Below are 14968 nucleotides of genomic sequence, written 5' to 3'. Positions count from 1 at the left end.
ACCATTTACTTCCTAAAAGGCATCTGACTATATTTTTGGACAGTTTTATTAATTCTTTATTTTTCATGGCTACCGTTCTACTAGCATACTGTGCTAGTTATTATGTTAGTATATGCTAGAATATGTTACTAAAATATTCTTCATAAAAATATTCTTTTTATTAGAGATTAAGATACTTTCTGATTGTCTTGCAAATAGAAACTTTGCCCTTATACTAATATCTGTGTGTGAAATTGAAGAAAAAGACATTTTCTTTTCTTTAGGAAAAGTTGAACTTAGTTTCTTAAAGCAGTCTTGATACTGTCAACGTGCTTTCATTTTACCACATCCTGAAGTGTGGCTCTTTTCCTGTACTTAGTTATCTCTCCTTAGTCTGCCTAAAATATGATTTTATTTTTCACTTGTCACATAAGATTACTTCATCACATCTTCCTTTAACTCTGTCATGAAACATTTTTCTTTCCTAAATTGTTTCCCTTGATCATCAGTTTCTTAGGTTGTGCTAGAAACACAACACTTTAGAGGAAGAATTGGCATATTTACCTGATAGAAAATTGATCTTTAATACAGTTAAGCAAATATTATGTGTGAACTCTATGTAGCATCATACGCGAAACTCTCCTCATTAAGTAGTATCGATGAATATACTCTGAAGGAATGTAAAAACGTTTCTTCCTTTTGTTATTACTAAATGAATTTGCACTTTGAATGACATAGTTGGGTATTTTACTTTTGCAAAGGCTTGTATTCAAGGCTGTGGGTAATTTCCTAATATTACAGGAAATACAAACATGCATTTTTTTGTACTCTTAAGCATAATTTTCTGTTCCTTTTCAAGTTTGGGTTACGTACATTAAGTAATTCGTTTGGCACCCGTGTGGAATATCAGCTGTTACTAGGCACTGCACTAAGGTACTCTGAACTCAAGGAAAAATGAAAGTCAGTTCCTGCCCTTGATAAACTTATACTCCTCCTATTTGTATCATAAATTAATTTCTTAGTGCCCTTAAGACTGAAATAATGTATCCAGATATGTAAACTACGTGACAAGTCTACTAGAATGTATAAAAACCGCCTCAAACTTAACACTGCAAAACTGCACTCTTGATTCTTCCTTCCTTTCTTCTCTCAGTAAAAGCACCATGGTCTAAACCCAAAACCCTAACCACGTGGGACTTCATTCTTTTTTTTTAAACATTTTTATTTGAGTATAACTGTTTTACAATAGTGTGTTAGTTTTTCCTTTACAACAAAGTGAATCAGTTATACATATACATATGTTCCCATATCTCTTCCCTCTTGCGTCACCCTCCCTCTCACCCTCCCTATCCCACCCCTCTAGGTGGTCACAAAGCACAGAGGTGATCTCCCTGTGCTATGCGGCAGCTTCCCACTAGCTATCTAATTTACATTTGGTAGTGTGTATATGTCCCTGCCACTCTCTCACATCGTCACAGCTTACCCTTCCCCCTTCCCATATCCTCAAGTCCATTCTCTAGTAGGTCTGTGTCTTTATTCCCGTCCTACCACTAATCTCTTCATGACATTTTTTTTTTTTTTTTTTTAGTTTCCATATATATGTGTTAGCATACGGTATTTGTTTTTCTCCTTCTGACTTACTTCACTCTGTATGACAGACTCCAGGTCTATCCACTTCATTACAAATAACTCAGTTTCATTTCTTTTTATGGCTGAGTAATATTCCATTGTATATATGTGCCACATCTTCTTTATCCATTCATCTGTCGATGGACACTTAGGTTGCTTCCATGTCCTGGCTATTGTAAATAGAGCTGCAATAAACATTTTGGTACATGACTTTTTGAATTATGGTTTTGTCAGGGTATATGCCCAGTAGTGGGATTGCTGGGTCATATGGTAGTTGTATTTGTAGTTTTTTAAGGAACCTCCATACTGTTCTCCATAGTGGCTGTATCAGTTTACATTCCCACCAGCAGTGCAAGAGTGTTCCCTTTTCTCCACACCCTCTCCAGCATTTATTGTTTCTAGAGTTTTTGATGATGACCAATCTGACCGGTGTGAGATGATATCTCATTGTAGTTTTGATTTGCATTTCTCTAATGATTAATGATGTTGAGCATTCTTTCATGTGTTTGTTGGCAATCTGTATATCTTCTTTGGAGAAATGTCTGTTTAGTTCTTCTGCCCATTTTTGGATTGGGTTGTTTGTTTTTTTGTTATTGAGCTGCATGAGTTGCTTATAAATTTTGGATATTAATCCTTTGTCAGATGCTTCATTTGCAAATATTTTCTCCCATTCTGAGGGTTGTCTTTTGGTCTTGTTTATGGTATCCTTTGCTGTGCAAAAGCTTTTAAGTTTCATTAGATCCCATTTGTTTATTTTTGTTTTTATTTCCATTTCTCTAGGAGATGGGTCAAAAAGGATCTTGCTGTGATTTATGTCGTAGAGTGTTCTGCCTATGTTTTCCTCTAAGAGTGTGATAGTGTCTGACCTTACATTTAGGTCTTTAACCCATTTTGAGTTTATTTTTGTGTATGGTGTTAGGGAGTGTTCTAATTTCATACTTCTACAGGTAGCTGTCCAGTTTTCCCAGCACCACTTATTGAAGAGGCTGTCTTTTCTCCACTGTGTTTCCTTCCCTCCTTTATCAAAGATAAGGTGACCATGTGTGTGGGTTTATCTCTGGGCTTTCTATCCTGTTCCATTGATCTATATTTCTGTTTTTGTGCCAGTACCATACTGTCTTGATTACTGTGGCCTTGTAGTATAGTCTGAAGTCAGGGAGCCTGATTCCTCCAGCTCCATTTTTTGTTCTCAAGATTGCTTTGGCTATTCGGGGTCTTTTGTGTTTCCATACAAATTGTGAAATTCTTTGTTCTAGTTCTGTAAAAAATGCCAGTGGTAATTTGATAGGGATTGCATTGAATCTGTAGATTGCTTTGGGTAATAGAGTCATTTTCACAATGTTGATTCTTCCAATCCAAGAACATGGTATATTTCTCCACCTATTTGTATCATCTTTAATTTCTTTCATCCATGTCTTATAGTTTTCTGCATACAAGTCTTTTGTCTCCTTAGGTAGGTTTATTCCTAGATATTTTATTCTTTTTGTTGCGATGATAAATGGGAGTGTTTTCTTAATTTCCCTCTCAGATTTTTCATCATTAGTGTATAAGAATGCCAGAGATTTCTGTGCATTAATTTTGTACCCTGCTACTTTACCAAATTCATTGATTAGTTCTAGTAGTTTTCTGGTAGCATCCTTAGTATTCTCTATGTATAGTATCATGTCATCTGCAAACAGTGACAGCTTTACTTCTTCTTTTCCTATTTGGATTCCTTTTATTTCTTTATTTTCTGTGATTGCTGTGGCTAGAACTTCCAAAACTAGGTTGAATAAGAGTGGTGAGAGTGGGCAACCTTGTCTTGTTCCTGATCTTAGTGGAAATGGTTTCAGTTTTTCACCATTGAGAACAATGCTGGCTGTGGGTTTGTCATATATGGCCTTTATTATGTTGAGGAAGGTTCCCTCTATGCCTACTTTCTGCAGGGTTTTTATCATAAATGGGTGTTGAATTTTGTCAAAAGCTTTTTCTCCATCTATTGAGATGATCCTATGGTTTTTCTCCTTCAGTTTGTTGATATGGTGTATCACGTTGATTGATTTGCGTATATTGAAGAATCCTTGCATTCCTGGAATCAACCCCACTTGATCATGGTGTATGATCCTTTTAATGTGTTGTTGGATTCTGTTTGCTAGTATTTTGTTGAGGATTTTTGCATCTATATTCATCCGTGATATTGGCCTGTAGTTTTCTTTCTTTGTGACGTCTTTGTCTGGTTTTGGTATCAGGGTGATGGTGGCCTCATAGAATGAGTTTGGGAGTGTTCCTCCCTCTGCTATCTTTTGGAAGAGTTTGAGAAGGATAGGTGTTAGCTCTTCTCTAAATGTTTGATAGAATTCACCTGTGAAGCCATCTGGTCCTGGGCTTTTGTTTGTTGGAAGATTTTGAATCACAGTTTCAATTTCAGTGCTTGTGATTGGTCTGTTCATATTTTCTATTTCTTCCTGGTTCAGTCTTGGCAGGTTGTGCATTTCTAAGAATTTGTCCATTTCTTCCAGGTTGTCCATTTTATTGGCGTAGAGTTGCTTGTAGTAATCTCTCATGATCTTTTGTATTTCTACAGTGTCCTTTGTTGCCTCTCCTTTTTCATTCTAATTCTATTGATTTGAGTCTTCTCCCTTTTTTTCTTGATGAGTCTGGCTAATGGTTTATCAATTTTATTTATCTTCTCAAAGAACCAGCTTTTACTTTTATTGATCTTTGCTATTGTTTCCTTCATTTCTTTTTCATTTATTTCTGATCTGATCTTTATGATTTCTTTCCTTCTGCTAAATTTGGGGTTTTTTTGTTCTTCCTTCTCTAATTGCTTTAGGTGCAAAGTTAGGTTGTTTATTCGAGATGCTTCCTGTTTCTTAAGGTATGATTGTATTGCTATAAACTTCCCTCTTAGAACTGCTTTTGCTGTATCCCATAGGTTTTGGGTCGTCGTGTCTCCATTGTCATTTGTTTCTAAGTACTTTTTGATTTCCTCTTTGATTTCTTCAGTAATCACTTCGTTATTAAGTAGTGTATTGTTTAGCCTCCATGTGTTTGTATTTTTTACAGATCTTTTCCTGTAATTGATATCTATTCTCATAGCGTTGTGGTCAGAAAAGATACTTGATATGATTTCAGTTTTCTTAAATTTGCCAAGGCTAGATTTGTGACCCAAGATATGATCTATCCTGGAGAATGTTCCATGGGCACTTGAGAAAAATGTGTATTCTGTTGTTTTTGGATGGAATGTCCTATAAATATCAAGTAAATCCATCTTGTATAATGTATCATTTAAAGCTTGTGTTTCCTTATTTATTTTCATTTTGGATGATCTGTCCATTGGTGACAGTGGGGTGTTAAAGTCCCCTACTATGATTGTGTTACTGTCGATTTCCCCTTTTATGGCTGTTAATATTTGCCTTATGTATTGAGGTGCTCCTATGTTGGGTGCATAAATATTTACAATTGTTATATCTTCTTCATGGATCGATCCCTTGATCATTATGTAGTGTCCTTCTTTGTCTCTTGTAATAGTTTTTGTTTTAAAGTCTATTTTGTCTGATATGAGAATTGCTACTCCAGCTTTCTTCTGATTTCCATTTGCATGGAATATCTTTTTCCATCCCCTCACTTACAGCCTGTAAGTGTCCCTAGGTCTGAAGTGGGTCTCTTGTAGACAGCATATATATGGGTCCTGTTTTTGTATCCATTCAGCCAGTCTGTGTCTTTTGGTGGGAGCATTTAATCCATTTACATTTAAGGTAATTATTGATATGTGTGTTCCTATTACCATTTACTTAATTGTTTCAGGTTGTTCTTGTAGGTCTTTTCCCTCTCTTATGTTTTCTTGCTTAGAGAAGTTCCTTTAGCATTTGTTGTAAAGCTGGTTTGGTGGTGCTGAACTCTCTCAGCTTTTGCTTGTCTGTAAAGGTTTTAATTTCTCCATCAAATCTGAATGAGATCCTTGCTGGGTAGAGTAATCTTGGTTGTAGGTTTTTTTTCCTTCATCACTTTAAATATGTCCTGCCACTCCCTTCTGGCTTGTAGAGTTTCTGCTGAAAGATCAGATGTTAGCCTTATGGGGATTCCCTTGTGTGTTATTTGTTGTTTTTCCCTTGCTGCTTTTAATATGTTTTCTTTGTATTTAATTTTTGACAGTTTGATTATTATGTGTCTCGGCGTGTTTATCCTTGGGTTTATCCTGTATGGGACTCTCTGTGCTTCCTGGACTTGATTGACTATTTCCTTTCCTATATTAGGGAAGTTTTCAACTATAATCTCTTCAAATATTTTCTCAATCCCTTTCGTTTTCTCTTCTTCTTCTGGGACCCCTATGATTCGAATGTTGGTACGTTTAATGTTGTCCCAGAGATCTCTGAGACTGTCCTCAGTTCTTTTCATTCTTTTTTCTTTCTTCTGCTCTGCAGTAGTTATTTCCACTATTTTATCTTCCAGGTCACTTATCCGTCCTTCTGCCTCAGTTATTCTACTATTGATCCCATCTAGAGTATTTTTCATTTCATTTATTGTGTTGCTCATCGTTACTTGCTTCCTCTTTATTTCTTCTAGGTCCTTGTTAACTGTTTCTTGAAATTTGTCTATTCTATTTCCAAGATTTTGAATCATCTTTACTATCATTATTCTGAATTCTCTTTCAGGTAGACTGGCTATTACCTCTTCATTTGTTAGGTCTGGTGTGTTTTTATCTTGCTCCTTCATCTGCTGTGTGTTTTTCTGTCTTCTCATTTTGCTTGTCTTACTGTGTTTGGGGTCTCCTTTTTTCAGGCTGCAGGCTCGTAGTTCTATCTGTTTTTGGTGGCTGTCCCCAGTGGCTGAGGTTGGTTCAGTGGGTTGAGCAGGTTTCCTGGTTGGGGGGACTAGTGCCTCTGTTCTGGTGGATGAGGCTGGATCTTGTCTTTCTGGTGGGCAGGTCCACGTCTGGTGGTGTGTATGGGGATGTTGGTAGCCTTATTATGATTTTAGGCAGCCTCTCTGCTAATGGATGGGGCTGTAGACCTGTCTTGCTCTTTGTTGGTATAGGGTGTCCAGCACTGTTCGTTGCTGGTCGTTGAGTGAAGCTGGGTCTTGGTGTTGAGATGGAGATCTCTGGGAGATTTTCGCCGTTTGATATTACGTGGAGCTGAGAGGTCTCTTGTGGACCAGTGTCCTGAGGTTGGTTCTCCCACCTCAGAGACACAGCCTTGACACCTGGCTGGAGTGCCAAGAGCCTTTAATCCACATGGCTCAAAATAAAAGGGAGAAAAAAATAGAAAGGCAAGAAAGGAAGGAAGGAAGAAAGGAAGGGAGGGAGGAAGAAAGGAAGGGAGGAAGGAAGGAGGGAATAAAGAAAGGAAGGAGGGAGGAAGAAAGGAAGGGAGGAAGGAAGGAGGGAATAAAGGAAGGAAGGGAGGAAGGAAGGAGGGAGGGAAATAGGAAAGAAAGGAGGGAAGAAAGAAAGGGGAGAAGACAAAGTAGGGTAAAATACAGTTATTAAAATAAAAAAATAATTATTAAGAAGAAAAATTTCTATTAAAGGAAAAACAAAACAAAAAAAAAACGGGTCCGTCTAACCCTAGGACAAATGGTGAAAATAAAGCTATACAGACAAAATCTCACACAGCAGCACTCACATACACACTCACAAAAAGAAAAAAGGGGAAAATAATAGTATATCTTGCTCCCAAAGTCCACCTCCTCAACTTGGGATATTTCGCTGTCTATTCAGGTTTTCCACAGTTGCAGGGCACTTCAAGTTGACTGTGGATCTTTAACCCGCCGCTTCTGAGGCTTCTGGGAGAGACCTCCCCCTCTCTTTGTTCGCACAGCTCCTGGGGTTCAGCTTTGGACTTGGCCCCACCTCTGCGCGTAGGTCGTCCGAGGGCATCAGACCAGGGCAGGGTTAAAGGAGCAGCTGATTCAGGGGCTCTGGCTCACTCAGGCGCGGGGGGGCGGGCACGGATGCGAGGCGAGCCTGCGGCGGCAGAGGCCTGCGTGATGCTGCACTGGCCCGAGGCGCGCCGCACGTTCTCCCGGGGAAGCAGCCCCTGGATTCCGGGACCCTGGCGGTGGCGGGCTGCACAGGCTCCCGGAAGGGGCCGTGTGGAGAGTGACCTGTGCTCCCACGCAGGCCTCTTGGTGGCGGCAGTAGCAACCGTAGCGTCCCACACCTGTCTCTGTTGTCCGTGCCGACAGCCGCAGCTCGCGCCCGTTTCTGGAGCTCCTTTATGCGGTGCCCTTAATCCCCTTTCCTCGCGCCCCAGGAAGCGGGGAGGCAAGAAAAAGTCTCTTGTCTCTTCGGCAGCTCCGCACCCGTTTCTGGAGCTCCTTTAAGCGGCGCGCTTAAACCCCTCTCCTCGCGCAGCCGGAGGCAAAGCAACTTCCTTCTTTTACTCACATACCACATTCAATCTGTTGACAACTTTCGCTCCACCATTCAAAGCATAATCAAAATTTGATGATAAAATATATTTTCGCTGTGACCAACAAGGGCTTAATTTCCAAAATATACAAACAGCTCATACAGCTGAATAACGAAAGAACAACCCAGTCCAAAAAATGGACAAAAGACCTAAAGAGACATTTCTCCAAAGAAGACATAGAGATGGCCAATAAGCATATGAAAAGATGCTTAGCATTGCTAATTATTAGAGAATTGCAAATCACAACTACAGTGAGAGGGGGGCTTCCTTGGTGGAGCAGTGGTTAAGAATCCGCCTGCCAGTGCAGGGGACACCGGTTCAAGCCCTGGTCCCGGAAGATCCCACATGCCGCGGAGCAGTTAAGCCTCTGGACCACAACTACCAAGCCTGCGCTCTAGAGTCCGTGTGCCGCAACTACTGAGCCCACGTGCCACCACTACTGAAGACCACGCGCATAGAGCCTGTGCTCTACCACAAGAGAAGCCACTGCAATGAGAAGCCTGTGCACCACAACGAAGAGTAGCCCCTGCTCGCCAAAACTAGAGAAAGCCCGCACATAGCAGTGAAGACCCAATGCAGCCAAAAATAAATAAATAAATAAATAAATTAAAAAAAAAAAAAAAAACTACAGTGAGGTACCACCTCACACTGGTCAGAGTGGCCATCATCAAAAAATCTACAGGGCTTCCCCGGTAGTGCAGTGGTTGAGAATCCGCCTGCCAATGCATGGGACACGGGTTCGATCCCTGTTCTGGGAAGATCCCACATGCCACGGAGCAACTATGCTCGTGTGCTACAACTACTGAGCCTGTGCTCTAGAGCCCGTGAGCCACAACTACTGAAGCCTGCGCGCCTAGAACCTGTGCTCCACAATGAGAGCAGCCAGTGCAGTGAGAAGTCCACGCACCTCAAAGAAGAGTAGCCCGCGCTTGCCGCGACTAGAGAAAGCCTGTGCGTAGCAGCAAAGACCCAACATAGCCAAAAATAAATAAATAAAATAAATTTTTGAAAAATCTACAAATAACAAATGCTGGAGAGCATGTGGAGAAAAGGGAACCCTCCTACACTGTTGGTAGGAATGTAAATTCATGCACCCACTATGGAAAACAGTGTGGAGGTTCCTTAAAAAACTAAAAATAGAGTTGCCATATGATCCAGGAATCCCACTCCTGGGCATATATCCAGAGAAGACTCTTAATTCAAAAGATACATGCAGGGCTTCCCTGGTGGTACAGTGGTTAAGAATCTGCCTGCCAATGCAGGGGACACGGGTTCAAGCCCTGGTCCGGGAAGTTCCCACATGCCATGGAGCAACTAAGCCCATGCGCCACAACTACTGAGCCTGCGCTCTAGAGCCTGCAAGCCTAGAGCCCATGCTCCGCAACAAGAAAAGCCACCGCAGTGAGAAGCCCGTGCACCGCAACGAAGAGTAGCGCCCGCTCTCCACAACTAGAGAAAGCCCTGCGCACAGCAACGAAGACCCAATGCAGCCAAAAATAAATAAATTAATTTTTTTTAAAAAGGAAAGATACATGCACCCCAGTGTTCACAGCCACACTATTTACAATAGCCAAGACATGGAAGCAACCTAAATGTCCATTGATAGATGAATGGATAAAGGTGTGGTATATATACAATGGAATACTACTCATCCATAAAAAAAAGATATAATTCCATTTGCAGCAACAAGGATGGACCTAGAGATTATCATACTAAGTGAAGTAAGTCAGAGAAAGACAAATACCATGTGATATCACTTATATGTGGAATCTAATTGAACTTACATCTAAAATGAACTTACAAAACAGAAACAGACTCACAGACACAGAAAACAAGCATGATTACCAAAGGGGAAAGGGGTTGGGGAGGGATAAAGTAGGAGTTTGGAATTAGCAAATACAAACCACTGGGCTTCCCTAGTGGCGCAGTGGTTGAGAATCCTCCTGCCAATGCAGGGGACTCGGGTTCGTGCCCCAGTCTGGGAAGATCTCACATGCTGCGGAGCAGCTAGGCCGCTGAGCCTGTGCGTCCAGAGCCTGTGCTCCACAACGAGAGAGTCCACAACACTGAGAGGCCCGCGTACCACAAAAAAAAAAAAAAAAAAGGCAAATACAAACTACTGTATATAAAGTAGATAAACAACAAGGTTCTACCGTATAGTACAGGGAACTATATTCAATGTTCTGTAATAAATCATAATGGAAAAGAATATGTATGTATATGTATAACTGAATTACTTTGCTGTATTCAGAAACGGACACAACATTGTAAATCAACTATACTTCAGTTAATTAATTAATTAATTAAATCTTCGCCATGGCCAGCCTATTTCAAGCTCCCATTACTGGGACTTCCCTGGTGGCACAGTGATTAAGACTCTGCACTGCCAATGTGGGTGGCCCAGGTTTGATCCCTGGTCACAGAACTAGATCCCACATGCATGCCACAACTAAGGAACCCGCCTGCCACAACTAAGACCCGGCACAGGGACTTCCCTGGTGGCACATGGGTTAAGAATCTGCCTGCCAACTCAGGGGGCACGGGTTCAATCCCTGGTCCAGGAAGATCCCACATACCATGGAGCAACTAAGCCCCTGCACCACAACTACTGAGCCTGCACTCTAGAGCCCACGAGCCATGACTACTGAGCCCGCATGCCACGACTACTGAAGCCCACACATCTAGAGCCCATGCTCCACAACAAGAGAAGCCACCATAGGGCTTCCCTGGTGGCACAGTGGTTGAGAGTCCGCCTGCTGATTCAGGGGACATGCATTCGTGCCCCAGTCCAGGAAGATCCCACATGCTGTGGAGTGGCTGGGCCGCGTGAGCCATGGTCGCTGAGCCTGCGCGTCCGGAGGCTGTGCTCCGTAACGGGAGAGGCCACAACAGTGAGAGGCCCACATACCGCAAAAAAAAAAAAAAAAAAAAAAAAAAAAAGAAAGAAGCAACCACAATGAGAAGCCCGTGCACTGCAACAAAGAGTAGCCCCTGCTCCCCACAACTAGAGAAAGCCTGCATGCAGCAATGAAGACCCAACACAGCCAAAAATAAATAAATAAATTAATTAATTTAAAAAAAAAAGACCTGGCGCAACCAAACGAATAAATATGTTTTAAAAACCAAGCAAAAAATCAAGCTACCATTACCTATTGCTTGAATTGTTGAAGTAGTTTTCTGATTTCGCTGCTTCCACTTTGTCCTTCTACAGTGGTTCTCCACGCATAATCAGATCATCTCACTCCATTGACTTTCCATTAAATGAAGATGAAAACCCAGAGTCCTTACCGTAGCCTTCAAAACTCTACATTATCTGGCTCCTGTCTACCTATCCTTCAGCATCTCTAGGAGTTCAAAGGCTTTTCATACCAAATGTTAGGTTGTGGAACAACTGGAGCTCTGATATATCAATACTTTCTAACATATCAGTACTTTCAGGTAATAAGCTTAATATATGCTTTATGACTAGCAATTCCATTCCTTAGTATATGCTCAATAGCGGTTGTGTACGTATTGGGTATAGAGAATGTTCATAACATTGCCAAAAATTGGAAACAGTCTGATCAGCAGAATAAATGGAGAAATTATGGAATTTTCATAAAGTGGAATTACAGCAGTGTAAATGAGTGAACTCCTTCACACATTAAGATGGACAAATATCGTAAACACAATAAAGATCATAAGAAGCCAGGCACAAGAGTACTTTCTATATGATTTATTTATAAAAAGTTTAAAACTGAGTTAAACTCATACTTAAAGAAGTTATTATAGTGTATACTTTTGGATGAGGGTTAATGGTAAGAAGTAGCACAAGGGGGTCTTCCGGCGTGCTTGGTAATGTTCTGTTTCTTATCTAAGTAGAGGTTGTTTTCTTGTGTTCACTATGGGAAAATGCATTCAGTTATACACATGATTTGGGCACTTTTCTATATATGTTAAACGTCAGTTTTTAAATGTACTGAAAGAAATTTGTAAGTATACACAGTCAGTGTAATTTGTTGGTTCATGATTAAAGTTTTGTTTTGTTTTCTGGAAGAATAAACTGCTAACACAGGGGACTCAGAGTGGGGACATGACTTTTACAAAAAGGAAATAAGTATAAATTGAAACAATAATTATTTCTCATCTTTTAGAACCTAGCTCACATTAAAGGGGTACCCCTTGTCCATGAATGCTTTTCTTATTTTCCCAGTCAGTTGTGGCCTGCTACTTTTTTAATTTCATGGGATTTGTTTTTGTTTTTTATTGTTGTTGTTTTGTATTTTTCAAAACATATCTTTTTCTTGTGTGCTCATCTCGCATCTTATTCTGTGGTTATCATGGCTCTTCGTGTCAGGTGGTTTCGTACTCATTTTTGTATCCCTGTATATGCATCAAACTCAATAACTTATTGTTGTTTTACGTCCATTCCCAGTTTTTCCTAATGATTTTTCCCTTGTAGGTATTATTGCCTTTTCTTTAGAGGAGACAAGCTCATTGGGCAATGTAGTAAGTAGCTCACCCAGAGTACAGAATAATAATTCGAAATGATCTATTTTCTAGCTTAAATTTGTCAAAAATAGACTTTTACTACATACACAGAAATTTTACTCAGTTTTTCAAAGAAAGAATTTTAAAAATCTGAAATGTAAAGCACATTTATCACAAGGAGTTAAACGTCATAAAATAAAATCTTTTTCATAAGTTAAATAGAAGACAAAATTAAGAGAGTAATAATATTGCCTATTTTGGGCTATGTTCTGATTTCTTTGCTAATGCCTGTGATTGAGAATCTCTTTACTCATATAAATATTCTTTGAGTTCACTTTGAAAGATAGAAGTTGACAGTTTTTCTGTTGTCAGTACTTTTTCTCCTGGTTATTCATTTATTTACATTTGCCTTCTGACTCTACTGATTTATAGATGTCTTATGTTCTCTGGATAGGATTCACTACTGAAATGTCTGAGTGGGATTGGGCATTATTTTCTGCTTATAGAACTGGGTATTTCAACACAAGTTATCTGATGTCATAATCCTGATTCTTCCCTGTTAATAATGTAGAGTGTTCACCACATTGAGTTTTGTGGAGAGGAAAAAAATGCCATGTCTTTTAAATTTCATGTTTTTGTAATGCCACATACTTCGTCTTTTAAATTCTGACCCGATCACATTTTGTTCTCTTGCTTGGTTTATTCTTAAGGTTATACATAAACATTTTTACTTGAAAAGAGCTGAGATCATGGCCCAGTGTGAGGAGTGGATTGCAGACATCCAGCAGCACAGCAGTGATAAGCGGGTAGGCAGGACCATGTCTCACCATGCAGCGGCTCTCAAGGTGAGTAACCCTCCCTAACCGGAGCCTTGTTGGTGGCTTTCAAAGAAGAGTTGTATGTTCACTGACAGAACCGTGATGACCACTAGAAAGAAACATTAAATTTATTTATTAAGTTCAGAGGTTACCCAAGAGTCTATAGAAAAGATACATTCCTTTTGACAATGAAGTGACAGTTCCTAAAATTAAAAATGAGTATAAGGACTGAGCCAACAGAGTTTCATAGAGTTGTTTGACAATGATGGCAGCAAAACGTGCTCTGTGACAGTTTGCATTAGCTTTTCCTTGAGCCTCTTACCTTCCAGAATTTTATTACTTGGAGTAATGAGGGAGATGGTAGCTGCAGAGCCTCCAACAGCTGATTGGTGTGGAAGCATCTGTGATACAATCCTGTTTTGGGGGAGGTGAGCTGTTGTTTTCAACTTGGGCATTCACAGAATGGAAATGTAGTACATGATGGTTTGGGAGATTTTTTTTTTTTTTTTTATGTGGGAATCATACCTTCAAAGGCCACCCTTTTTTCCCTGCCTTGGGAGATATGTCTTTACTCACCTCTGTTCCTTTTATCCTCCACTGATTATGGTCATCTCTACCGGCTCCTTTCCTTCTATATTTAAAAGTATCTTCATTTAAAATGATTAGATGATAATGATAAGGATTTATTAGGTTTTTTTATTGGTGAATTTTTTAATGTCCCTATTTTTCAGGTTACATACAGAAATATTTATGAATGTAAAACCATACAATATCTGGGGTTTGCTTCAGAATAAAATGAGAAAAGTGGTGGGGATATAGATGAAAGAAGACTAGCTCTGAGTTGATAAATGTTGAAGCTCGGTGATAGATTCATGGGAGTTTATTTTATATTCTGCTTACTTCTTTATATGTTTGAGATTTTCCATTATAAAAACCTTTAAAAAGAAAATTTTTTTCTCCTTAACATTTGCATCCCCTTAAGCTAGTTTTATTTTGCCCCTGTTATTATAAAAATGTTTCTCTCCTTTTACTACAAAAACTTGAGCTGTTAACACTTTTGCCTCCATTTTTAAATAACCCTCTCACCAATCAACATTTTGCAGTTGAATTTCCATTCTACAAAAGTTACCCACTATCCAGTTCTCAAAGCCAGTGACCCTGGCTCTGCTCTCTACACACCTCTCTCCCCTCCAGGCCTTTACAGATGCTTACTTTTGCCTGCTCTATTGGCTCACTTCCATTCAGTTTTCAGCTTAAATTTCACTTCATGGGAACTTGCCTTGACTTTTAAATTAGATGATTTCACTATAATCTCTTGTAACACTGTTGCCTACTTAATAAAAACAGTCCTAACACTGGTCTAATGTTCTTTTTTCTCTGTACTTTTAATCTGTGGGCTATCTTGGCTCCTCTTCTCACACTCTTAATTCTTTCAGCTTGTTTTTTCTTTCCCCTTCTCCTGAATGATTGTGTACCTGAAGCCTTACTATTTGGCCCTTAGGACTATTTTTTTTTTTTTTTTTTTTTTTTTTTTGTGGTACGTGGGCCTCTCACTGCTGTGGCCTCTCCTGTCACGGAGCACAGGCTCCGGATGCGCAGGCTCAGCGGCCATGGCCCATGGGCCCAGCCGCTCCGCGACATGTGGGATCTTCCCGGACCGGGGCACGAACCCGTGTC

At 40.0% G+C, this 14968-nt stretch overlaps 1 protein-coding gene across 11 annotated transcripts in view; it reads left to right on the top strand.

Annotated features, from left to right (window-relative positions):
• Window positions 1-14968, top strand: part of BIRC6 (baculoviral IAP repeat containing 6) — a 239633-nt gene that overhangs the window by 221571 nt on the left and 3094 nt on the right. For all 11 annotated transcript variants that reach the window (XM_067007850.1, XM_067007847.1, XM_059078733.2 and 8 more), the window contains one exon: window positions 13184-13318. In XM_067007850.1, the coding sequence (XP_066863951.1) occupies window positions 13184-13318 (135 nt within the window). The remainder of the gene's footprint in view (window positions 1-13183; window positions 13319-14968) is intronic.

Source organism: Kogia breviceps, chromosome 11 (genome assembly GCF_026419965.1).
Source record: "Kogia breviceps isolate mKogBre1 chromosome 11, mKogBre1 haplotype 1, whole genome shotgun sequence".
NCBI lineage: Eukaryota > Metazoa > Chordata > Mammalia > Artiodactyla > Physeteridae > Kogia > Kogia breviceps.
Note: the sequence above shows the minus strand (reverse complement) of the source record. Positions and strands in the feature narration are given on the sequence as shown.